Genomic DNA, 27459 nt, shown 5'->3' on the forward strand with positions numbered 1-27459 from the left:
TCCATTCATCCATCCTGCATCCATCATTCATTCATGCATCCACCCATCCATCCACCCATCCATCCTGCATCCATCATTCATTCATCCACCCATCCATCCATCCATCCATCCACCCATCCATCATCCATCCTGCATCCATTCATCCATTCACCCATCCATCATCCATCCTGCATCCATCATTCATTCATGCATCCACCCACCCATCCATCATCCACCATTCATTCATGCATCCACCCATCCTGCATCCATCCATCCACCCATCCATCCTGCATCCTTTCCTGCATCCTTTCCTGCATCCATTCACCCATCCATTCATCCATCCATCCTGCATCCATCATTCATTCATGCATCCACCCATCCATCCACCCATCCATCATCCACCATTCATTCATGCATCCACCCATCCACCCATCCTGCATCCATCATCCATCCATCCACCCATCCATCCTGCATCCTTTCCTGCATCCTTTCCTGCATCCATTCACCCATCCATTCATCCATCCATCCATCCTGCATCCATCATTCATTCATGCATCCACCCATCTGTATGCGTGTAGTTACACGCATACAGATGGGTGACGTAAATGCTACTATTTCCTCAGAAACCCACATTCTTTTTCTGTTTTATTTTAAGTTCCGTGATTTATTGAAGCGTAAATCTTTGCTCAAACTGAGCCCTATTTGTCTTGGTAAATCGGGCAGACTCCTGCTTATAAAGTCCAATAAGAGTAACAAGGTGAATGAATAAAATGGCTTTGACAAGAGTGTGAACATCCTTCCGACTACAGCGTGACAGTGATAACCGGCCTCAATTCATTCGTCTGATTTCCACCTGAACTTCTTTTCTTGCTTTGCTCTCTGAAGCGTCTGCTCTCTGAAGCAGTTCACTGCCTACCACATTTTTAATCCCATTGAATGCTACTTTTCACGATGAAACAATAAGACTTCGAGTTTAAATATGTGCCAATTCTTCTGACACAAATCTATACATTCTCCTCCCATTTCACGATTATTTACAATAAGAGGCTCGAACCTGGTTTCCCAGCACCAAAGTCGGCCGCGCTAACCGTCAGGATTGGCTGGGGGGGCACCATGACTCCTCGCCCAGTCCCCCTGGTTAACCCCGGGGGCTGCGGCCCGCCCCCAGGTCCTCTCTCTAAGGGGAAATGCACAGGGAATCAATCTGCGCATGCGCGAACATGATTCTGCCCATAAATCAACTTGCGCAGATGCAGCAGGCCCATCCGCCCCCCGCACGGAAAAGTCGGGCGTCTCCCGGATTCCCGAGCGGCAGGTAGCGACCAAGATTATTTCAGTATTTGTTGTATTTGTATTTTCGTGACGACGCGGTGGGTCCATGGGGCTTAGTGGGGCTACGCCCCTACGCCCCAATGGACGCACCGCGCCTGGCTATTCTCTCGGGCTGTGCAGCGAATGCGAGGGGGGCTCTGCAGTGTGTCAACTTTGCGGGCTGTGCAGGAGGGTACCGGTGCCATTCCCGTCACCCGCAGGCCAGACGCTGTCTTCACCTTCTCCTCCTCTTTCGGATCTCTGGCAAAAGGGAGGGGGAAACACAGACACCGGGGCTCCTGATTCTTTCTGACTCTCTCGCCCCTCTCCCGCCGGCAGCTTTACAGTTCACACGAGGCGCGGGGAGGTGCGGGAGGTGCCGCCGGGGATCGTGTGTGTGTGTGGTGGCTTCTGACCGGCCACGGACTGCGAGCAGTCTCTTCCCCGCCCGCCGCAGCTCTGCCCTTCACCTGCTGCGCGGGGGGGGGGTTTGTGTGTGTGCTTAGGCTTTGGGGCACTTGAGTTGATCGCGGGTGGGCTCCGCTTGCAATGTGTCTCCGCCCGGCAGCTCTTCCACACGCTGCGGGCGTTTCGCGTCCACGTTCATTCCCTCCGCCGCCGCAGCCTCATATCCTACACGCTGCGCGGCGGGGGACATGGGACACTCCTGGCAGGCCACGGGTGGGCTCCACTGGCCTTGATTCATTAAGGACAGTAGTCCACGCCACTCGCACTGTCAGGGCAGCTTTTAGGGTTTATAGCGGGTGGGCTTCGCTTTGCATGTCCCGGGCGGCGCTACCAGACGGCCGCCATTAAACAGTCCTGACCGTTGCGGGTGGGCTCCGCTTTCGGTGCTGGTCACGGGCTCACCTTCGGCCGACGGGCCTTTTCACTTCGCGGGTGGGCTCCGCTTCGGTCACCACGCGGTGGGGCCTCACTTGCGGCCGACGCGGGTGGGCTCCAGTCGGCCTGCTTACTCCCGGGCACTTCGGGTCGCGCCTCCACGTGGCGCTCAGTTGCGGCCGGCACAGGTGGGCTCTGGTCGGTCCGCTGCACTTTCCTCTCGCGCACGGAGGCTCACGCTGGGCACGGAGGTGCGGGGTGGGCTCCCGGTTGCTCCTCCTTGGTCGTGTCGGCCCGGGGCTTCGCTCACGCCCCGCTGGCCTCCGCTGAAGGTCACTTGCTGTCGGCGGGATTGCTCATGGCACGAGCCGCATTCTCCTTCTTTTTCCCCCCAACGTTTAGGTTGGTGCACGCATGGGCACCGGCTCCGCCTCGTCGCCAATGTGGTGTCGGGGCCCTAGGCCCACATGCTATAATAATGAGTGACACAGACACCAGTTAGGGGATCGTGAATCTAGCCGCGAGCACGTGCGCTCGGCCACTTTTATTGAGGCAGCGTCACCTGACCGGTGACGTCCCTGGTGGGTGGGTGTACAGTGTAGGGCAATACCAAAACAACTAGACTGTGTCCTAGCAGGACACTACACCTAGTACAAAATGACGTGCTGACTTCTCTTACGTCGCTCACAAAGAGTACCGGTCTTACTAGTGACTTTAATTAGCCCTGTATGTATGTGGTCGACGGCGCTCGCGTGATTATTACATGACTTATCTGAAAGACTTTGATGGCTGGTTTACTTTTTGCGATTTAGCATTATTTCTGGACCATGTTCCAAAATTCGCTTAAGCACAAACTATTGGCTTTGTCAAAGCTTGTTTAAAACATACCTGGAACTCTCCTTACTCAATCCATTTGAAAGAAGATTACATTAATGATAATTGCTGTGTGCTTTTGGGTGCTAATAAGTACATCCATTTAAGAAAAAGTTATAAACATCCCTGTTGAGGTCTTATAGTGTTGGTGACCAAAACACTAGTATCAAAGGGGTAACAAAGCCACTAGACCTGCACGGGCTTGTTATAACTCCTCTAACAACTTCCTGCATTTGGTTATGAACACGTTCTAAGACCTAATGTTTTAAAGGCCAGACTTTCCGTGCATATAGAGATATGCATCAATATAGAAGTGTGCACGACTAGCAAGTGGCATTACGACTTATTCTTTCATAATATAACAATCGTGATCTTAGATGAAGTTAATTAGTAAATTTATGTAAAAAGTGCTTGAGAGTTGTTGTGCATATTTCATGCAGACTTTATCTTTCATTTTGTCTAGAAATATAGTGTCTACTGTAAATTTGGCTTGCAGACTGGATCTGAAGAAAATTGCCCTGCATGCCAGAAATGCTGAGTATAATCCTAAGGTAAGGGGTTCGTATTACATTTATTCTGCGAAAAAAATTGCGTTGTGTATGTAAAAAAAATGATGGTGGAACAATATGCTTGTAAAGGGTAAGGCCACACACAAAAGCTGTCAGTAATAAAGCTTTAATTTCGAGAAAAAAACTATTTTTAGCTCTCTGTTAGAAACCTAATTCTGTTTTATGCACGTCGATTCTTTGAGGCGTGTAGCGGAGGATTGAATTGTTACTCTTGTACAAATGAGGAATGAGGGGGACACAGCGGTGCTAATAAGAGGCATTGAGAGGACGCTTCTGGGGTAGAAAGAGAGGGATATAAGGGGACCTTACATTCGAAGCTGGCTGGGACCACGTCTTGAGCTACTTGGAGTGGGATAAAATGACAGAACGATTGGCAGCAGTCTGGGATTAAGACACTTGGGTGAATTGGGGTGAGGCTGTAAGACAGCAGCATATTAGGAGGCCTTTAGGAGTTTGGATATGCAGCCTGAGCCGCCTGAGAGGTAGTATTGGAAAGGAAGGTGTGGCTTGTAAAGGGGACAGTTGGCTGCTAGCTTAAGTCAAGTTTATTAGCATAGTTACTCATAACCATTGCATAGCAATCTGAGATTTGGTCCACTGCCATACCTGCGTACCAATTCAAGTACGAAATTAAGACTGGCAACCAGCCCTTCGGTTTGCTCCCCACAAGCAGAGTACAGGGGGGCCTGCCCAGCACCTATATTCACAGCTCCTATCAGTGGCAGAGTCAACAAAGCAGACTAGTCCTACTCCAAAGGAACTTAGTCAAAATGTTGCAGAGTCATTACCTGGCATCTTCTAGGCTACCAGAATAAGGAATCAGCCCAGTTGGCAGCAAGGGGCCATTTTGTACCGAGAGGAAGCCTGGCTTCCTAAACGGAGGCCAGCCATTGGTGGAGAGAGCCTCACTCCGATTTAGCCCCGTCTTTTTCGGATTCGGGGGCATAAGTTTTGCTGTTCTTTAGACAGTGACGTCATCCGTCACTCAGAACAGCAAAACACGCCCCCGAATGCGAAAATTACCATGCTTTCTCGGAGGCATTTCTGTTTTGCCTCGGAGAAAGACAGTGGTGGTTTCCAGAGCTGCTCTGCTCGTCCCCCCTTCCCTCCGCTCTCCTTCGTCCCGCTCCCCCCTCCCTCAGCTCTCCTTCGTCCCGCAGAATGTTAGCTTTCCTAATCGTGTTCAGGCAAAAATAACTTAATACTGCTCATTAAAAAGTGAAAAATTCCGCCGCTCCTCGGCGCCCATATTAGTTTGTTTCCTGTGTTTTTGCATAAGCTGCGGGCTCGGGCCTTGACACCTGGTGTGATCTCAGAGAACGTTCTGCACGGCAGAGATCACTGTTTACATACAGCTGGGGAGGGCCGCATGTGAAAGATCGGTGTATTTTATGCGTTTTTTTATATAGCGCGGACTTTACCCGAAGGTTTCAGAGCGCTTCACAAAAGGAACAGATCTGATACCTACTATATTAACAGTGTGGACGCCGTCTCCACTGCCAAGAAGTTTGTCCCTTTGGGAACATGCTTTACTTGTGCAGGAGACATTTTCCGACACAGCTGGGGAGGGCCGCGGGCGCGCCCCTCCCCCACGCACGGGAGAAGTGAGGTCGGGAAACAACAGTGAGGGTAGCAAGAGGGGGTAGTGGCCAGGGAGAGCAGACCGACCACAGTGGGGGTCGGCTGGAGCAAGAAGATCGAAGAAAAGCCAGATAGGAGAGCAGGATAGTCACCGGACGTGTATGAGGAGGAGAAAAACAGGTTGGGAGAGAAACTGCAGGGAACCCGAGACTGTAGCAGATAGGGGGTGGGGGCGTTGCAGAGAGACAGAAGAGAGCGAGGCCACCGCGAGGCCGGGGCGGGGGGGGGGGGGGGGGGGGGGGCTAATTCTGACAGAAAGAAAGAGTCGGCCTAAAAATGCATGCCAGAAGTTGCACTGAAGTCGAGCAGGTGAACGAGAGACTGGCCGACTTGAAATACAGGAGGAGAGGTGAAAGGTCATGGAGAGGGAGCGTGAGACACCGAGTTCAGAGAAGAGACGTGAGAGTAAGCACAGAACAAGAGACAGACGAGGGGTACCGTTAGAGAGGTGAAAAGCTGCAGATAGGAGGAGCGAGAGCCAAGACATTGGAGAAGAGAGACTTCAGAGTGGGCTTTGCACGAGAGACAGAACATATAAGAATGTGTGGGGGGAGAGACGGGTGGCGAAAGGACGAAAAAAGAAACCGCAGAGAGGGCAGTGAGAGGTGTGACGATGTGAAAGGTTGGTGTATTTTATTTTTATTTATTTTATGCGTTTTTATATAGCGCGAACTTTACCTACTTCACTCTCTAGCTCACAACTTCACTCTCTCTCTAACTCACTACCTCAATCACTCTCTCTCTCACTAACTCACTTTCACTCTTTCACTACCTCTCTCTCTGTCTCACTACATCACAACATCACTCTATGCTTATATCTCACTACCTCACAACATCCCTCTCCCTCACTACCTCACTCTTTCACTACCTCACTCTCTATCTCACTACCTCACTCTCTATCTACCCCACTCTCTCACTACCTCACTCTCTCTCTATTTCAATACCTCACTCTCTCTCTCTATCTCACTACCTCACTCTCTCTCTGCTAATGCAATAGGCATCACATATGCAAAAAAAAGCTAATGCCATTTATTTAGGGATACAAAAAAGATAAAAAAATAATGAGCAATACCAATAGCTCTACCTATAATATTGCAGAGACCATTGCATTGTAAATGCTTGTCATAATTAGCCAGGTATACACAGCACGCAAGGACACAGTTAGGGCAATTGGGACCGAGGAGCAATGTGTCGTCACTTGAGGGACATAGCAGAACAGCCTGTCATAATGAGAGGTGTTATGCGAGACTGAGGGACCGGAGGTAGCACATTTGTGGCGCAGACGGAGGCAATGCCCGGGCGCTGGTTCTGATAGGACCATCTAAGACGCACAGAAAATATCTGGGACACTTAGAGAAGGCACTTGATGATGCAAGCTTCGAGACTGGTCGCAGAGCAGTTACCTAACGGATTGAAAAGTGTGAGTGGAGTCACTGAGACGAATAGGACATGTGACGCTTATGCTGAACAGATGAGGTGGTGAATGGAGCCAGTGGAGTGATTGGCCACAGCTAGGAGGCACCTGCGACGCATAGTGGATGGAAACCCAGGAGTCGCCGCAGTGTGTCTGGGGTGCTTAGAGAGTTTTTGGCTGCTGGAAGGCAGAAGGGATATCGGGGGAACTGAGATGGATTTTGTCTCCGGGCAATTGGGGCAGGAACGGTTTAATGGCATCAAGTAGATCATGAGACAGGCAAGAAGGGCTAGGGGCAAAGCGGGCGAGCAAAGAGAGGCTGCATCTGTCTATAGTAGAAGAGGTATTTGAGGCACATCTAGAGAGAGCGCCTTAGGTCACTCGAGGTGGGGGATGGGGGGTGTTATGTGATTGGAGACCGAACAGGAGCATCTAGGGAACACAGGGAGAGGGTGCCGAGGGCAATTGGTAGTGTGAGAATATCATTTATGACCTTTGCATCTGGAGGAGAAATGCATTGGTAACTCCAGGGAAACCTATAGACGATTGAAGAGGGGGTCCATGTGTCACAGAATACAGGGAGTGGCAGGAGAAAAATGAACAGGAGACATCGAGAGGTGGCTTGATGAAGTGAGGAAAGAGAGAGCACAAGAGAGCCATTTAAATGGTAACAAGGAGCGTGGGCATAACGGGGGCATCTGTATATACATAATACTTGAACACTTAAAGGGATAATTAGTCTTGTGTGGGTGTGGAGAGGAATCATCTGGTGTACTAACAAAGGGCGCGATGGTTGTAGCTGGGAATCTCAGATTGAGGCGCTAGGTTCGTTTGAGACTGGGGCAAAGGCATCATTGCATACGGGGTAGCTGTGGGGCACAGTGAGGGGTAGCTTGGGGACAGGTGGAGGAACTATATAGGAAGCATCTTTTGCGCAGATGGACAAAGTTTGGGGGCACATAGAGGATTCATTGTTGGTGAAGTCAAAGCTTCGGCAGCACCTGCGCAGAACAGCTAGGCCAAAAGCATTGGTTGGAGATGAATTGACAGAAACTTGTGGGGACAGAGAGGGTACAGAGAAGGGGTCTGATGAGGTAGAGGGAACCTTGGGGGGGAAAACCCTCTCCTAAGTGAGCAAACTTTTGGCATGCCAAGTTTCATTACGTTTTTCTCCAATGGATGGATCTTGAGGGTGGTGGGAGAGGAGTGGTGTTCCCATTTTAGCTCTCAAACAACAATTTCCTCTCCTATTCAGGCCGAACTTCTAAACAGATTTACACAAAATTTGGCATGAAAGTAGAACTTTACTCAGAAAGCATAATGGTTTGGTTTGATGTAAACCTGTTCAGTAGTTTTTGCAATACTAGTGTTTCAAAAAGGTGCCGTCTCATACTTGAAAGTTTCAGGGTGTGGAAAAAAAATACACAATCATGAGTGGTCAACCCTAAAGGTGGCTGACCCCAGATCAGTGGTCGAGGTATTGAAAATCCCCGGCAATCCCCCTAAACAAAAATTGCTGTTTTTGTCACGTAACTCGCAAGACAGAGTTGACTAGTAGGGTGGCCATTTTAGGTGCAAGATTTTTGGAGCCTCATTCACAAACCTTTTCAAAAAGCTGTGCACAGTGTGGGTTGGAAGGCCTAGGTTGATTGGCCGCAGTCTGAAATCATAGAAAAACCAAAAACATTCTCTGAAACAGTTACAATGAGTTATGTTGGAAGCTCAAATGTGTAATACCACAGAAATTTGGCATTTATGTTTAGGAACGCACGCCACATAAATTACGATCAACCTATGCATATTCTAACTTTGATGCCCTACACCCAACCTGATAGTGATGGCCAAACTACATTGCAGACAGCCTTTGGTCCTGGTCAGTGGAGTTTGGTAGAAAACACTGCTGATACGCATTATTCCCGGGGGCCGATTTTGCAGCACTGTAGCAAAACCGCCCCCCAGTAACAAAAACGGCCCTCACCGGTCCAAAACCAGCTCCCACCCTTCCGGCCCACTGTGAAAATGCCTGCTACCTGCTGCCCGCTGCCCGCTACTACCCATCCGGTCCTTGGCCAGGCCTTGCAACCCCACTGCTGTGGGCTGCCAAACCGCCTATGCATCAGTGTTGGACGACTAAGCTTGGCTTTTTTGGGCTGCTTTTTCGGCAGATCCTGATTTGGTACAGCAAGCTAGAGCAAGCTTCATGCCTGGGCACCACAAACCAAGTTAAGTTTCCTCAAGAGTTTGTGTTTCTGAATCCATGTCCGCAAATATGTGAAAGTAGATTTATGGGTCAGAGAAGTTTGCCCTGGGTTTGATGTATCCCGAAAGCTTGCCCTGAATCATGTTTTAGGTGTTGAGGTTCTGTGAATCCCAAAGAAAGGATCACGGACTTGTCACTCTTAACATTTTAATTTTTTATTTAAACCACTGGGGTTGGGGATCCTTTGAGGGTCCTCCCACAATGGCCGGGGGTCAGAAAACACTCACCCTACTCCCTTATATAGCCTTTTTTTCAAGAAAAGGGGCTGTACACCACCTCCTATAATGCCGGCACTGGGCCATGGTAATAAGTAGAGTTACACTCTGCACAGCTAGATAAATACAATATATATTTATATGTGTGTGTGTGAGACAGTTTCTTGTTATTGGACCCTTGTAGATAATGCTTTCTGTATAAGGCCGACTGGATTTACCTTCATAACTGTTCCAACCTATCCATGAATTGAAGACCTTTTCTTTAACGTATAACTGCTCAGCTACCCTTATTTCAATGTTATGAATTCTTGGCATTTCAAACTTTTGGTTCTCCGTCTCTATCACATCATTACCTATCCTTCGATTCCTTTTCAGCTAAACATCAAACCTTTGAGTCGGCTTCTCTAGGAACCATTTCATTTGTTTTGTGGTAGGTAGTCTGCGCTTAGTTTGAGCCTTTGGGTAAATTAATTATCAACACCGACACTTATGACAATCTGCCACATGGTGGCGCTGCCTGTCTAATTTTGACATGAGCGCCACAACAGGTTTTTTTTTTTATTCGGTGTTTTAAAACTTACTAACACTTGCCACCAAAGGCATTCTTAAAGCTTTCCGACCTGAAATAGTCTGAATTGTCACACTTGTAGGTGTGTGATGTTTAATAGTTGTGTTGTCATTGGTAATGCTGGCTGGGGCAGTGGGTGTTGGAAGCTGCAGTGGCCTCCTGAGGAGAGACCTGTTACTTTTTTTCCCTCCAAATTATCCACAGATGGTAGTAATCCCCTTAGATCGTCGACATCCAAATGTCTGTCTTCCAGTGCTGACTGCGAAGTCCAAGCAAGATTTAGCTTGACTCCTTTCTACGGCCCTTTTAGAAGACTGTAGCTTTCTGTACGTTTGTGTGATGCACATTTTCCCTGGATACCATCGCAGGGAGTCTATGCTGCCGTTTCCTCTGATATTTCGATTACCATTACATCTTCTGGTAGGATATAAATCTCAGGGGGAGGCATCATCTGGCTCACCCCTATTCTTCATCACCATAGACACACACCTGCTTCTAAAAATGTTAATAAATTATTGCCTTGGAAGTACAAGTAATTAATATTGTAAGGCCTGAAATCAGTACTTAATGAGTTTCAATACCTATTCAGGTATCAGGTGTTTTGTGTGTAGGCCATAAAACATTTTATACAGATAGCATCAGTTAAACATGCCGACCATAGATGTGCTGCAATGATATAGTCAAAACATCAAATAAATTGTTGTCTAGTTTGAAATTCAATGTTTAGATCTCTAGTGCCATCTGCTGACTTCAGAACATAACTGTCATTCTGCATTTTCTTGTTACATTTTTAGGTCTCGCCTAGGCAGCGCACATGTGCTACCCTAGGAGATGACCTTTAGAAATTGGTGTGCCTTTTTCCACACACTCGTGCATGTGGCGGCATCCACCTTGCGGGATGATCAAGCAGTGGCGCGCAGGGGCCATCTGTTTATAATTAGGGACACGCGTGCTTGTTTACATTTGCCCGCTCGCAGTCACCTTGTCGGCTCGACATCCTGACGCTTTCACTTTCGTTCGTGCCACGCCTGTTCACACAAGTTCCTAACTCTTATCCACTGAGGTCTCATGATGTTAGAATCTCGCCTCCATTTCAGCCATACTCCCTCCTCCTGTCATGAACATGCTTTCTCCATCTCTGCACTCGCCTCGCCTTCAGAGCTCCTTCTGAAGCGCTCCTTACTCCCTCGTGGGATCATGCCTGCTAGAGAGAGGTTTGTGAAAGTGGGCCATTTGACATTGTGGAGCGGTGTGGGCCACGTGACCAAACAGACCATGCAGACAAGTGAATGCACACGTTTATCCACGCCACAGCACACACGTGCAGTCTACTATCAACTAGTTTGCAAAGTAAAACGAACACTGTATCGTGGCAGCGGACTCACTAGATTATCGTATTTCACACAGCACTTATCATGCTTGGAGAGAACACAACAAACTCCGTGACATAAACACACACTGTGTCATCGTACATAGACACATGCTTACATAATCCTCTGAGCCCACACTCACGCAATCCTAGCCCAGCAGAGTTTGTGACCGACATTGACCTCAGAGCTCCTTACGAGGTCGGTTTTTCCTGGTGCTGGCTTGTTAATCTGCCTGACAGGACAGACTGTGTCCTTGCTTGTATGTGAAAAGAGGGAGTGACCCCACTCACCAAGAGACAGGGTACCACTGGTAAGGATAAAGAGGACTCTCTTGGGATTAGTACAAATCAGAAATCAGTACAAGATATTGCGCTGATTTCTGATGTGTCCTTGCTTGACCTCACTCTGCGCCAATTGTTATTCTCAGCCCGAAGTGAGTGCAGGGTGCCCTTGATGCACCCTAGAGCCATAACTTCAGAACTGGGCCCAGTACTAGCGCGGACCGACGCAAGCTTCTACCTCGCTGCAGCACAGTGCCAGCTCCGGTCATCCTATTGGCGCTAGTCTGGCTGTCTTGGCCCTTTGTTGCCCAAGTCCGAAGCGGTTTCATGCTCTTAACACCTACTTGACAAGGAACATTACTTCCATTTTGGAGTAGGCTGGTTGTCCTTTCCTCCCACGGCATCTTCTGGGCAATGCCGCTTTTCACAGATGTGCCTCGGACAGGAGCCTGCTGTCTAGGCACTGTCTGCCAGTACAAACCGTCACAGATGTGCTTCGGCATCGGCCGCCTCTCTGGCCCCTGCTCTGAGGTATTGACCATCACAGATGTGCCTGAGGTACCTTCACGCATACATTCCAGGAAGACCCCACAGCTAGATGCTGTCAACCTCATGGCAAGAATGATGGACTTTTATGTGATAGAATTTCTTGAGGTGGAACATTTTAGTGTGTCTGCTGCATCCCTCAGGTATGTGTTATTATTGGGGCACATCCAAGCCTTGTTGGTGCATTGGCTACATATCACGGAGACTCCCTCCGGTTATTGGGAACATAGAAGGGAGATGTTGTAGCCAATCAGCGATGGCCACCTTTACATGACCATGTGGTCTGCAGCTAAAGCTACATCTGCCCAGAAAACCGGGCCTGTCAAAATAGCTATTCAGTTGATATGGTTCCACCGCTCTTTTCCAAACACAGCAATAGTAGTGATGCTCCTCTCCGGAAGGGCGAAAGTGGAGCTTTCATGTGCTTTCCATTTCCCAGAGTAACAGAACTGTCAGGAAATCCTCTGGCACTTGGGGTAAGGCTAGGATATCCAAAACTCCTTGCCAAATAGTCAGTTCGTTTTAAACCATGAAAGGTGGGTTAAAAGATGCAATAGTCCTCTATTGGCTTCCATTAAATGCTATGATAGATTTTAGCCAGGACACTATGGTGACTTGACGTTGACGAATCAGTTTGCCAAAATATGCTGTTTGTGAACTCTGTGTCTGGGCAGATTCCACAACTCAGTGCTCACATTGTAGAGAATGAGTGCTGGCGCAAAAGCTCTGCTCAGAAGCCTGTCACCAATGCTATTAAAGCACCTTGAAGTATATGAGGTTAAGGTGCGCCCTGCGTACATCCTTTTCTTGTGTTTGAGGTAATAGATTATAATGTTGTCTGTGTATAGGAAGACTCTAGGCCACACACTGGGTGCGCTTGACAACTGACTTGCTTCTTGGTTTGCTAATGGCATTGTTGGCAGGACAAAGGGAATTAAAAATGTTCCAAGTTCATGTTTGAAAATGTTCTCTTAAAAAATGGGTTTTAATGCAGCGGTATCATTTGATGCACTAAGGTGAAACACTTAGGCGTGTAGGAGAGTAGGGTCTGCTTCCTATGGTCACACCCACTTTTTGCTGTGATTCTCTGGTTTATCGCCTTTAGTGTGGCTGTGGCCCTGCTAATCAGACCACAGCCCAGCTGTTCTCTCTCTAAATTGATACCATGTAATTTAGGTACATACCAGATTGGTTACTGGGTCACCCTTGTGAGCCCCTGTATAGTGTACCAAAGGTACCCAGGGCATAGGTGCACCTTAGGCCTACCAAGGACTGCAGCATGTATTGTGCCACCCCTGGTTTGCCTTCCAACTGACACCACAGGTCTGTTCACACAGCCTGGGTAAGGTGGTGTAATCACCCCTTACTTAGATATAGTATACCTATATCTACCTATACATATAGACACATATACACCCATAAGCCACTCCTATGGTAGGCCTCGACAATCCTGGAGGCAGAGTGCTTGGTTTTATGTGAGAGGGTGCCCTAGCATGAGCTGAGCCCCTCTGCAGCTTTCGGAACCATCTCCTTATAGCTGTTCTATGATATAGCCATACCATATGTAAGTGCATTATAATCCTCGTGGTTAATGCCAACTTTGGTTTGGCTTTATAAAAACATGTTGTGTAAGATGTCAAATACTTTACAATACTACCCCCCACCCCCTGCGAGTCCTGGCGGCGGGGGTAGCATTCCACCCTTCTAGAGGGAGAAGACATGTAGTTACTGCTTTACCCGGTTAAAAATTGAACAGAGCCTCAGCATTGCAAAATGGATGCTGCTGCCACAGACACGAGTCTGACCTCCTGTTGCAGGACGAAACTCCGGCAGGGGAGGCCTGGACAATAGGTTTCCTGTCCAGGGAGGTGCTGGCAACTTCCCAGACAGGGTTTTGTGTATTGGGGCAGGGAGGGCTGCCTTCAGTGAATGCTTTACAGACACTGCTGCATGCATAGCCCAGTTCAAACCGGTTGCTGGGGCGAAACTGGACAAAGGGAAAGGGGTGTAACCACCCACTTCTCCGGTCCACCCATAGGAGGGACCTAGCCAGGTAGTCCAGCCCCCATCCTTAGTATAAGTATAGGAACTGTGTCCCTAGGACTTTAGATTACCCTGGACGAATCTTTAAAAGACATATCCTGGACCTTCGACGTTCCATTCTGACTGGAAGATGGAAGATATCTCCCTTGTGGTCAAGGAGTGACCACCCTGTTCAAACAGGCACCAACAGCAACTTTGCCGGTATGCATTTTCGAGGCTCCCGCTGGATTCTGAAGAATCTGCGACACAGGAACTGGACTTCCAGACTTCTCTGACCCCGACCCACATCCACAGCAAAGCTGAGACACGTGGCGGACACGAGAGACGTGGGACCGGAACTCCTGGACATCCTGCATTTTGCAAGCTGCACTCCTTCAACGAGGTATCTCAAAGTTGTGCTTTGGGGTCCTTGAAGTCCCAGCCCGAGCACCATTTGCACCAAAGCCCAGGCCCCCACACTCCGCGAAAGTTCCGTGGGCCCCGCTTTTGCATTTGAGCTCGACGCGTCTTCCAGGTTCCTAGTCCGTTGGCTAGTGAGCCCCCTGAAGACCTTTCTTTGAACTTAAGTTGCTTTCCTGGTTGCTCCAGGCCTGCTCAGCTTCCCTGAAAAGGAGAAGCGCCACAGACCTTGCTTGTCTGCAACAGAGCCAATCTCGACATCCTGCGTGGGTTGCCAAGGCTTGTTGGGTCCAATCCGGATACCAACACCGCAGTCAACTAGATCTGTTGTGGGACAGCTCGAATCCAGCGCCTGGTCATCGTCGATGCCTCCTGGACCTCATGGCTGAAGAGACAAGTTCGACTACTTCACCTGAAATCACCGACTTAGCCTGGTTCCTTCCTGGTTTCTTCCTGGTCACTGGCTCTGTCCCTTCTGCTTTCAGGTTCTTCAGATCTTCGATCCACCCGGACACTTTTCCTCTGGTCGCCTGCAGCACTTCTTTGCAGCTCTCCATAGAAAACGACGACAAAACCCGACACGAAAAGACACCTATGCACCCGGCTTCCCTGGGTGAGGTAACAAGAGTACTCCGGTGCTCCCGTGGGTCTTGACTCTCAACGTGTCCTAGTTTAAAAGGGTTCCATCCTAGTCCATCCGGAAGTGTCCTTAAATTGTATATTTGGAACTTTTACAATCTCCATAGAAAACCAATGGTAACCTACGGCTGTGTTTAGACACTGCACTTGTCTCCCGTGGGCCTCCTACTTCCTAACCTTTGGTCGATTAGTGTAGCCCCAGCGATGCCCCAGGCCTGGTTTCTAATTCTCTTAGTATATAGTTTGTGAGGCCCCTAGGGCATAACGTATACTGTGCAACTTATCGTATTTTAACTGTGTGACTTGTATTGTATTTTTACCTCTGACCTCATAAAGAGTGCACAGGGGTTGTGTTTAGATTAAATACATATGTATTTGATATATATACCTTGTGTGGCGTCCTTTCATTTGGTACTCAAGGGATTATAATTGGTAAAACAACTTGCTTAACTCGCCTACTGAAGTCTTAGCCTGATGACTGCTGGTTCATGCTACCACTAGGATAGCTTTCTAAAAGGTTGACTTTACAACACCCATCAATAAGGGTCGATTAGACTGGTGCAATGTGCCCACTAGAACTAGTGGACATCATATGCCAGGCTAACTTCTCACAATGCATGTTAAAGAAATATAGTTTTTTCATTTTCTAAGAGACTTCTTCATATGTTTACATGTTTGTTGCATGATGTCATTAAGCATGAAGTTGTTCCTAAAGATCCAAGTTACAGGACACCTTCTGTGCTACTTTTCCTTTACTTCAGTTAACGTGTAAATAAATACTTGCATGTTAGTTCAACATATTTCTGATAGTGCTCAGTCAAGTATGCAACTGCATAGTGCTTCTGTTAACTGGGGGGGGATTGGGGAGCATCGAGTATCCCTGAGCTAGTGTATTGCCTCATGCCTCTTTGCTAGTTGTCACCCTAATGTCACATATTTGAACCTGATCTTACTCTGTTGGGCTCTGGATGTAGATCTAATATACAGTATATTATGAATAAGGTAGCCAGGTTTCCTACCACTCTTAATACTCTTTCACTAACCTACATGACCAGAGTAAACGGAAAAAATCTGCATTATCTGCCCCATATTGATTTCAGCCATCACTCTCTGTAGGGTAGATACAACGTATTATCAAAGGAGTGAAGCATTTCTGATGTTGAGTTGGGTCAGTCGAAATTGGGTGTTACTTGTCGATGTCGTGGCATACACGAGGGCATACATGATGGCCTTTTTACAGTCAACATCTGATCGCTGTGATTCACACTTCCCTGACATGTCATCTTGATTGTATGTTAGTACAAGGATGCCCCTCTGTAATTACTGGATAAAGAGAGGTCAATGTGTGTCCCTTCACTGCAATTAATCCATCTCCCTGGATATTTCAACCACCGGCGCGGACTGTAAATTCCACCCAGATGTCCTGGGATGCTTTATCCCACCTAGATTTGTCTAAGAATTGTACCACCCTCTCATCGCAAGTCAGAAAATTCTGCTAAGCATACAGATTACACATCAACAGGCTTACTCCAGCTTCCCAGCCAGACACTCCGCATTTAAGTATAACTTGCGAAAAACTCTTCCATCCCAAAAGTGGTGCTTCTGTCATGAGTGTCCGCGCTTTCAATGCCGATTTGGTCACCCATTCCAAGATTCTAGACATAAAAGCGCAGGTGTGGCACAGCAAGTTGCAACATCACTGGAGCCAAAAATCTAATATTTTAGTGGCACATTGCAGTGACATCCCACCAACAAAGCATTTTACTATCAGGGAAGTCACCGAGCCAACCAGGAAGGTGCTGCAGCTGAGAAGAAAAATAAAGGAACTTCATTATGTGCATCACCTCATTCATATGTCCAATTCAGCATCTTCAGCCTAACTCTATGTTGGCGTCTGCGCATATCAGAGAGAGCAGCATTCTATCCAGTTCACCAAATACTCACAACAAAAGCAGACAAAACAAGCATTGGCATATATAAGGGGCCTTATAAGTGTTTAGCCATGCAACAGTTGATGTTGTTGCACCAAGGATATTGTGCTGGATAACTAAACACTTATAAGGTCCCAAAGGCGAGACCTATTTGGCTATGCCAATGCTTGTTCACTGTACTAAATGGATGTTGTCATGTACACTTAAAATGTCAGTCTGCAAAGGACGTGCTTGAGAATTCTTATACTAACATCAGATGTAATCCCTTCAATTGAAAAGGTTATTTAAGCTTACTGAATTCGCTTTTATGATGTTCAAAACAGATATTACGCAGGAAGTACCATATGTCTTAGCTATCTTCTCACTTGCCATAAGATGTGTAATATTATGTTTTTGAATTGTCGGATGTTACTTCCACGTGTAGTTTATGCCATGGGAGAAAGGCCAGATATTAGTAAAAATAGAGAAACTGTTGAAAAGTTTTCAACAAATAGAATCTAGTTAATCTGCCGCCAATAGGAGGTGCTTTCAACCTCTTATCTGCACACTGACCGACTCTTTAGTTGCGAAATACAAGTAGAAACGAGGGCATAGAATCGATCACTTTGAATTGAGCACATTACATAATCTATTTAATGTGAGTAACTCTTCAAATTGCCTTCACTGCCGCTCTTCGAGTCTGTTTTCACTTGCAAAGTATCCTTAACTTTGTAAAACTTTGGTTCCATGTTATTTATGATCATGTGACCAAGATGTAACCAATTTGCACTTAACTCTGCAATGGATTTGCATTTTTCACAAAGGGCCCAGAGGAGTTGTGAAAAAATATATATCTCTCAGGTTTTAGATGTGTTAAATTTCATTCGAGGAGTCTGTGTTGTAAAAATTGCAAGATGAAATTTTTTTACCTGCAGTTTTAACAGTAAAGAAACTGTTGCTTAAAACTATTTATGGGACGCCATTCATAACATGTACACAAAGAGGGAGTTCCCCCTCCCTTCCAAACCCCCCCCTCAATTGCTACTACTTTTTAGGTCTCCCCTGGCGTTGCAGCGTAAAGCGCTGTCGCCAGCAAGACTTATTGTTGCTGTGTTGCCTCCCAAGTGGTACAGATCGGGGCACGCGCCGATTTGGGTCTGTGGACGTGCTTCTCAGACGCGCTTGCACAGACGACGCGCACACAGCCCTTGCTTTCGCTTGGCTCGCATGCAGTAACGGCACGCGCACACACATACATACACAGCCAGCCCCCCCTGCACGCACACAGACACACACACACACACACACCCACCCACCCACCTGTAAGAACGTGATGTAGCACTCTAGCAGTTGGTGGGAGGAAACGTAGGAGGGACAGGAAAGGGAGGAGCGGGGGCAAAAGGAAGTGGGCAGAGTAGAGTAGGGATAAAGGAGGAAGGAGCATAAAAAATAAAGCATGTTGTCTGCCTCGTCATTGTGGGGACGACGTGACAACTGGCGACGAGGGTGGGATGAAAGCGCATGGTCTAAACGCGCCATCCCCACTAGTGCCTCCGTCCCTGTACCGCCGCGTGTGCGGTAACATCGCCGATCGCCGCGGAAGAAGAGATTGCCAGGGCGCTCTGAAGTCTTGCTGCGCAACCTCCCCGAAGTGTCCGCGGGTCGAGGGAGAAGAGTGAGTTCGAGCTCGAGCCGAGGTCCGGGTGCCACCCCTGCCTCGTATGTGGAAAGGAAAGCTGCTGCCCACTGCTGGGAGCTCACCCCGATCTTACCTGCTGCCCAGCGTTGTGGAGAACACGGCGAGCCTGCCCCACACGCTCCTGCACTGTTTGCCAACACTGTCTGCCCGGTGAGTCTCTGTCCGGACTGTTTGGGGATCCCAAGGCCCTGGGAATGAAGATAGAAGCCAAATCTCGTCCAAAACGAGATTTCAAAAGTGGTGGCCATTTTGGAGTCAGGCGACTCCTCCAATCCCCTGTCAGGGATTCAGAGCGGCCATTTTAAGGTCAGGCGACCAGAGTTTGGCAATAGTCACAAGCAAATGCAAAGTTTAAATACAACAAGCAGGAGCAAATACAAATCGTGGAAGCAATAGGCACGAGTAGAGACAAGACCTGAAGGCAACAAGCACAAACAAATGCAAGGCCTGAATGCAACAAGCATGAGTAAATACAAGTCCCAAATACAACAAGCACTAGCAAATGCAAATCCTGAACGCAACAAGCACGAGCAAATACAAATCGCGAAAGCAATAAGCCCGAGTAGAGACAAGACCTGAAGGCAACAAGCCCAAGCAAATGCAAGTCTCAAATGCAACAAGCACAAGCAAATGCAAGTCCTGAATGCAACAAGCACGAGTAAATACAAGTCCGGAATGCAACAAGCACAAGCAAATGCAAATCCAGAGTGTAACAAGCACGAGCAAGTGCAAGTCCCGAAGTCAATTTTCAGCACCAAGTGAAGATAAGTAACTGAAATTAAAGGAAGAAAGAAAATAAATGATCTAGAAACACGAGTAAACAAGTGTCAGGGAAGCTTTCTCTCATCAAAGTGGCTGGTAACCCGCGTAAGTTTTGAGAAAAGGAGCGAGATGTCGACATCGCCAAGTACCAGTGCTGAGGAAGCATAAATCACCTGCAGCTGAGTGGCGACCATTTTGAACTCAGGCAATCCAAGCCTAACTCACTGAAGCCTACTGAGACAGACATAAAATCTGGAACATCTCTATAAGGAAAAGGTGAAACTGGCAGACAAAATACAGTGGTCACCTTTAAATAAGCTTTCTCAAAAATCAAAGGAAACAACTATACACAAGACCTCGACCAAAGAGGGTCGTCAAATAGCACAGGAAGCATAGTGAGCAGTCCTGTGACACCACCATACCAGAACTTTCCTCCATCATGTCGGTGGGAAAAGAAACACAAAAATCCATTCCCTGCATTGAAGTGCCACCCCCAGTGACACAAACTGGCATCCAGGATTTGGGTCCCAAATGGAACCGGTGGCTGGAGTCACTGGATGAATTTCTTGCAACAACCGGTGAGCGAAGAGATGGGAAACGTCTGCTACTACTACTTCAGCTGGTGGGTCACGAAGGCCGACGCCTAATCAAAACATTTTAAGCAAAGGACACAGAGACATATGGAAAACTTAAAGAGACGCTACGCGGTCATTGCAACACAAAGGAAGACGTAGATCATTAACGCATTGTCTTCAACGCAGCACGGCAGGAACCAGGGGAATCATTACCAAACTTCATAACAAGGTTACAAAGTCTGGTGTAATACTGCCATTTCAATACATTCACAAACGAGGAAGCAATTCGACTCCGGGTAATTGAGGGCTGTTCAATACCAGACACAAAGCGCAAGATCCTTCAAAGGCAGTTCTCGCTAAATGAAATCATCAGGAGGGCGGAAGCTGGAGAGCGGGCCAAAGCAAGAGAATTATCAAGAGAATTGCACCTTAATGCAAGAAACTAAGATGAAAGAAAGGAGACATCTCTCAAGTCTGTGAATAAAGCCCAAGAAACAAAAAAAACAGAAAGAGGGAGGGCAAAGGCAGACTAGAGATAAGACAGAAGGAGAGACAAAGTGACATGAAATACTCTGATTCAACAATACAAAAGACAGTGGAGGATGGCAAACGAAAGACCGGGACGATCCAGGATTATGACAGCCTAACTGATATAACCTCAAGGAGTCATTCAACCGCAAGGAGTCATTCAACAAACGGTACAAACTATTCTGAAGAAGCATCAAGTGGGACAGACCACACAAATGGAACAGATGACAGCCTGCTCATCAAGTGTGAAGGAAAGACAAACTACAGAAGACTGGACCAGTCATGCCAACCCTTGAAGCCGGTACACAAACACACCCGAGCAACCCACTGTTCATCAAACTTCATAGACGAGTCCGAAGAAGCATCAAGCAGTGGGATACATCACACCCATGGCACAGACGTCAGTGCCGCCAACAAGCGAGAAGAAGAAACAAACCACATAAGACGGGGTGATTCACTCAGACACCGGAAAGGGGTAGGCAAATGCACTCAAGACACCTGTGACAACAAGGAAACTGAGAGGAGACAATTAACATCATACGAGAGAGGCAGAGACAAACGAGTGGCTATGAAAACAATCTCTCCATTGCAATAACACAGAAGACCCTTCGAGAGATGTACCCAAAGAAATGTCCCAAAGATAGCTCTGATTCCAAGAGCAGTTCGTCACAGCCTACCAGCTCAAGAAATTTACCAGTCAAGACACACCCAAAAGAACGTTATCAAAGGAAATCAGTAAAAGACTCCTCCGATTCAGAAGGCATGTCTGTACAATCACTCGGATCAACAGAATCAAGGTCACGAAAATGCCCATGGCATCAATCACTCGAATGCACAATGGAATCAGAGAACGTTCTCCCCGTCCAGAGCAACATATCTCAAGCCGATGACTCAGAATATTCGATCACCCCACCACGCAACATGTCATGTCAGTCACAGTTATATCAAGACATGAATAATATACCGTCACCCCTGATGGGGTCAGCGAGGCTGACTCAAAGGGCTTGCAGAAGGAAAACGAATATATGGGACATTACCCACCATGTTAGGAAAGGACTGTCTCATCACTCTGCAAGGAAGGCAAAATGTGTTGGCAGAGATAGATCATTCTAAAAAAAAAAAAAGGGGGATGAGAGAGGAACATGCACATGCCTGGATGGTAAAAGAGTTCAACATTCCCAAACACGAGTGGGAGTGGGTGAGACAAACTGAGCCAGCAAATGAGTCCCAGAACCGAAACCCGGACACCCATTTCAGATAATACCTTACCGTCTGATATGCATGACTTTGAACATGAGGACATTGCTGCCCCTGACCGGAAAAGACAAAAAGAAGTGAAATTACATGCGGATGCTCGGAAGTGAGCCAGAACCCCATCCACTCATGAAGGAGATCGAGTGTCAGTCAAACAAGAGCCACAAAGGAAGACAGACTGCCGCTATCGAGCTGGGCCATTAATAGTCACCCAACAAGAGGGAACTAAAATCGCATCAGAGTCTGAAAATGAGTGGATCGCGAGAAACGTGTCACGTTTCTAAAACTGCCCATCCGCAGTCAAAGACGCCATTGCCAATCCGTCGAGGACACTGGTTGGTGAGAGTGACATAGCTGGTAATGTTCGGCCGAGACCCGATAGTCTCGTTGAGTCTAAAGGCAAGAACTCAGAAGCTTATCAGAAATCGCAACGAACCATTCGAAAATATGCACGGCTGATTGAAGAACTGTAAATATGTCCACACCCTCACCGAGGTAGCAAGCTATTATCAGCATGATTGACTGTTTCATTTGTTCAAGAAGAGGGGAGATGTAAGAACGTGATGTAGCACTCTAGCAGTTGGTGGGAGGAAACGTAGGAGGGACAGGAAAGGGAGGAGCGGGGGCGAAAGGAAGTGGGCAGAGTAGAGTAGGGATAGAGGAGGAAAGAGCATGAAAAATAAAGCTCGTTAAATAAAGCATGTCGTCTGCCTCGTCATTGTGGGGACGACGTGACATAACCCACCCACCCAATCACCCTTCACGTGCATAAGTCAGCTTAGTGGGTTGGGAGCCTGTGGCATACGTAGTAACTTTCAGGTGATCGACGGTTCAGAGCCAAAGAGAGCGGGCTCCCCCTTTCGTTATATGCGAATCTTGCTGCGTGTGCGAGGTAAAGAAAGGGTTATAGTGAAGGCTATTTTTATTATGTTTTCATCGTCTCTTGTTGCCAGAACACAATGATAATAACAACTGTATTATTTTATTGCTATTATATTATCAACTGCAAAATGATGCTCGTGAACAATCCCCACGCCTGTGTAGCCTACCTGATATTTGATTTAAGGTGTCTTGCCGCCCAGTTCTATAGCGTCTTCTGCCGTCCTGAATGCGTGGCTTGTGTTCATTCACAAATCCCAGAGAAGAGCAGACGGAGCCCCCGGAGGGCTGGCTGGTGATGTACAGACGCCAGGCAGCACTAGAGCGGGTGCGGGCGGAAGGGCCTCTACGTCACAGGTCACGCACCAGTGCTCAGGGCGTGGCGCGCGCACTGGGACCGGAATGTTCAAGGATGGGTTGGATGCAGGCATGGCTCAGGTGCCTTAGAAGCTCTGTTTTCATTAAATACGGAGAGCATGTTATAAGGATAATGCAAATATTACGTTTTAACTGCGCATCCGGGCGCTGCCAGGCATCTGTACATGGAAAATGTATATTTTTCACAAAGGGCTCGAAAGCGGTGCCCTAGCTCTGTATATAAATCCGTAGTGCAACTGGGTACTCGAGGCCTGCATTACAATCAATATTTAAATGAGGGTTTCCCTAGTTCTAACTACCGATGCTCTGTCTGTGGATTCCTCCTGAAAGAGCCTATGTTTTTATTCCTCCCCTGCAACTCGGAGTAGTGGCAAAGGCATAGCTGCCATTGGTGCAGCAGGTGCAGTGGCACCGGGGCCCACTAAACCCTGATTACTACTGTATTTTATCATTCAAACTTCAGCCAAGGGGCTCATTTTGTTGCCCTGCAGTGAGTAGGAGCCATGACAGCCTGGCTACTCTACCCGAGCACAGGACCCGACCTACCCTCAAATATTCGGAGGGGCCATTTACTATTCTAGCTCCAATCTTTGAGTAGAGGGGAAAATATTTTTGTGAACTTTGCCATATTTTCAGTAAATAGTAGATTAAAAATGGCTGCATTTGACGAGTCGGCATGCGCGCCTGTGGGCCATTGACTGACATGCTGCTCCATTAAATGAAACACCCAGTCCTTTCCTGGCTCCCTTATAGTAATCTGTGTTGTGATGTGATCGTTCCAGCCTTCAAGTGTTTCGAACTGATATTTTAAGCAAGTACTCCCGGCCCTGCCTTGTTGGACTATTTTAGGATCGTCTCCCGGCTGAAGACTACATTGACCGTTAAAAGCACTTTACCCAGAATTTAGGTATTTACCAGAGATGGTGGCTGATAATCACGTAGAGGACATTTAATGACTGGAAAAGCCAGAGGGAAAAGGGCTATAGAGCTATTAGAACATTCCACACATCAAGGGTCAAATGTTCTACACTCATATTCTACATTAAATTGAGGGAATCAATATGACAAACTTTGGAATGTTGAAGCAGAATGTCTGTAGCAGCCATTATTTGCCCTGAGCTACTTTTTTGTCATCAACGGAGCGCTCAACATTTCGTTGTTCTCATGGAATTTATATTATAACTGGGGAGGGCGAAGGCGGGTAGCTTTTTTACTGTATACAATGCATTGCATGCAAACTATTGGCTTTACAGGTTCTAAGCGAGGAGGGCTTCCCTGGTGAAAATCTGTATTGTAACAATGCTTCTCATTACAAGATCCCCCTTTTCACCATCTCTTCTGCCGATTAAGTTATAATGCGTACCATTCCCACACACCTGTCCACGGTTGTAAAACGCTTCTGCTTGAACCAACTCTTGTGCTAGATAAAGCTTCCTGATGAATGTAAACAGTAGACAAATTTACGGGAGCTATGGGTAGCCAATTATCTGGATCAAAGCAAGATTATTCTTTCCGTAATTAGTATTTTAACCAGGTACTCAACAGCCCTGCGATGGCTGCATTGTCAACACTGTTAATTTAATAGCATACTCTCGACCCTGCCATGGCTAGCGTATAATGACCCCCATTTTAAGGTATTCTTAGCCCTTTTACAACTGATGTCTAATAATACATATTTTGACTTGGTACACCCAACCTGTCATGCATGATGTATACAAGCCAATATTTTAACATCTGGCTATACGCATGTTTTATCAGTGGAAGCCAGTATATGCGGCTATAAGTGGCGAACAGCGAAATAAACCACAAAAGATTGTTACATACTGTTGAGAAAGCAGAAGCCCTTTTTAGGTCTTGCTGGTGTTGGCAGCGCGAAGAGCTGCATCCTGCGAAAGACCTTATGTTGTTCACTTGCTGGGAATGTTGGACAGGGGGTGGGTACGCGCAAGCCCTCGGTGATTTCACCTCGTGGACGTGCACGTCCAGCCCTGCGCCGTGCACATCTCCTGTCCCACATTCCCAGAAAGTCAGCCTCTCGCCTCTCTCAATCACGCATGCACACACACACATGCATGCACACACACGCAGGCGCACACACACACACAGCCACACACACACAGCTACACCCACACACGCGCCCACACCCCCCACTCCCTCCCACTCACCGGGCTCTTTTCTCTCTGGCTCCATCACTCCGTCGCATCTTCGGATTTCTCTCCTCTCCTCCTTATTTGGAATGCTCCTTCCGTTTTCCTGGAACGTCGCCACCCTGTCCACGGGATGTTCTGGGGGTTGGAGGACCTTCCTCGCTTGCACCGTTATGCCTTGCCTGCTCTCTCCCGGGAACCCCAGCACTCCCGGAATCCCTGCTTTCTTCTGGGCTCTCCACTACCCACACCCCTCTGCCTCCAAGGTGCCGGGCTCCGGACAAGCTACGTCACCGCGAGCCTAGCAAAGAGGCAGGGCATGTCCCGGACCCTCGCAGGCTCCAAGGAACTTTCCTGCCTATCGAAGCAGAGCCCGCCTCTCTCGCCTGCGTTCCAGGCCTCGCTCTTACATATGCACGCCTTCTTGTTGATATTTAAATGTTGTTTCGACCTGTGCAGTGCTTCAAACCAAGCCACCCTTCAAGCGACCTTGCTATCTCCATGGATGTATTATAACGTGCCAAGCTGGCCTGTGAGTTTTCAGGATTTTCTCACATCAAAAAACATAGTTGCGCGCCAAACCGACAAACCATTTACTCAAAAGGACCACAAACATTGTCTAAGAGGGGAACATATTTTATTTTCATGGTAGCGCTGACAGGGCGCTTTTTGCTTAGTGGGCGATTTATATCTTGGGCCCGAGAACTCACGGGGGGCTGAAAAGAACAACTACGCCACTACCGGGTTGGCTGCCTCCGAAAATCAATAAAATGAACTAATGGGCGGTCAGCTTAGTGCTGCGCCTCATTAATGTTTGTGCGGTGACCCACTGCGACAGTTCATCGTTGAGTTACTGCCCGAGGGCTGTGGTGCCAAACGGCAGGATTAACCTGACATTTTATGGGTTTTAGTCACACCAGGCAATGGGGCAGGGGGAGGGGGTATGATGTATAGCAGGGAGGGGAGTAAAAGAAGGGCTTGGGAAAAGGACTAGTAGGAAAGAGCGTTCAGTGCCGTGAAAAGTGAAGGAGCTAGTATGCTCTCTACAACCGTTGTAGCTGTAGATTTACCGCTGTTCTGCCGTGAGGTCTGTGAGGTGAAAGGTCCGAGTGCTGAATTATGTTGACGTCGGAACCCACAGGGTTCCTGGGGGTTCAAGAACGACCACTGTCACCTTCAGTCACGGCAAGGCCCCTCCCGTTAGGCAAAGCTGAAAGCAGGCTTACAGGCAGTATCTGAATGCAGAGAGGCTTAATCCCAGAAGAAAACCAGCACAAGCATGCACCTCACCCTCACACCCGCTCACCCTCACACCCGCTCACCCTCACACCCCCTCACCCTCCCACATCCCCTCACTCCCATATCCCCTCACTCCCACACCCTCTCACTCCCACACCCTCTCACCCCCACACCCCTTCACCCTCACTCCCCCTCACCTCCACCCCCTCACGCCCCCTCACCCTCACCCCCTCACCCTCACACACCCCCTCACCTTCACACCCCCTCACCCTCACACCCCCTCACCCTCACACCCCTTCACCTTCACACCCCCTCACCCTCACACACCCCCTCACTTACCCCCACCCTCACACCCGCTCACCCTCACACACCCTCACCCTCACACACCCTCAACTTCACCCCATCACCCTCACACCCCCTTACCCTCACACCCCCTCACACCCCCTCACTCCCCCTCACACCCCCTCACTCCCCCTCACACCCCCTCACCCTCACACCCCCTTACCCCCACACCCCCTCACCTTCACCCCCTCACCCTCACACACCCTCACTCACCTTCACACCCCCTCACCTTCACACCGCCTCACCTTCACACCCCCTCACCTTCACACCCCCTCACCTTCACACCCTCACACCCCCTCTCACACCCTCACCTTCACACCCCCTCACACACTCTCACAACCTCTCGCCCACACACACCCTCACTCACCCTCTCACCCCCTCATGGCAAAGCATAGCATAGCATAACAAAACATAGCATAACAAAACATAGCATAGCAAAACAAAGTATAGCATAATAAAACACAACAAAACATAGCATAGTATAACAAACATAGCATAGCATAACAAATCATAGCATAACAAAACATAGCATAGCAAAACAAAGTATAGCATAATAAAACACAACAAAACATAGCATAGTATAACAAACATAGCATAGCATAACAAATCATAGCATAGCAAAACACAACAAAACATAGCATAGCATAACAAAGCATAGCATAACAAAACATAGCATAGCATAACAAAACACAGCATAGCATAACAAATCAAAGCATAGGATAGCAAAACATAGCATAGCAAAACAAAACATAGGATAGCAAAACAAAACCTAGCATAGCTTACAGCACCACCACA

The 27459-nt window shown here is 47.9% G+C and overlaps 1 protein-coding gene across 1 annotated transcript in view; it reads left to right on the plus strand.

Annotated features, from left to right (window-relative positions):
* The window catches only part of TBPL2 (TATA-box binding protein like 2), a 426294-nt gene that overhangs the window by 125283 nt on the left and 273552 nt on the right, over nucleotides 1-27459 (plus strand). Inside the window, exon 3 of the mRNA XM_078662091.1 lies at nucleotides 3470-3557. Coding sequence (XP_078518217.1) covers nucleotides 3470-3557 — 88 coding nt within the window. The remainder of the gene's footprint in view (nucleotides 1-3469; nucleotides 3558-27459) is intronic.

This window comes from Lissotriton helveticus, chromosome 9 (assembly GCF_964261635.1).
Source record: "Lissotriton helveticus chromosome 9, aLisHel1.1, whole genome shotgun sequence".
Lineage (NCBI taxonomy): Eukaryota > Metazoa > Chordata > Amphibia > Caudata > Salamandridae > Lissotriton > Lissotriton helveticus.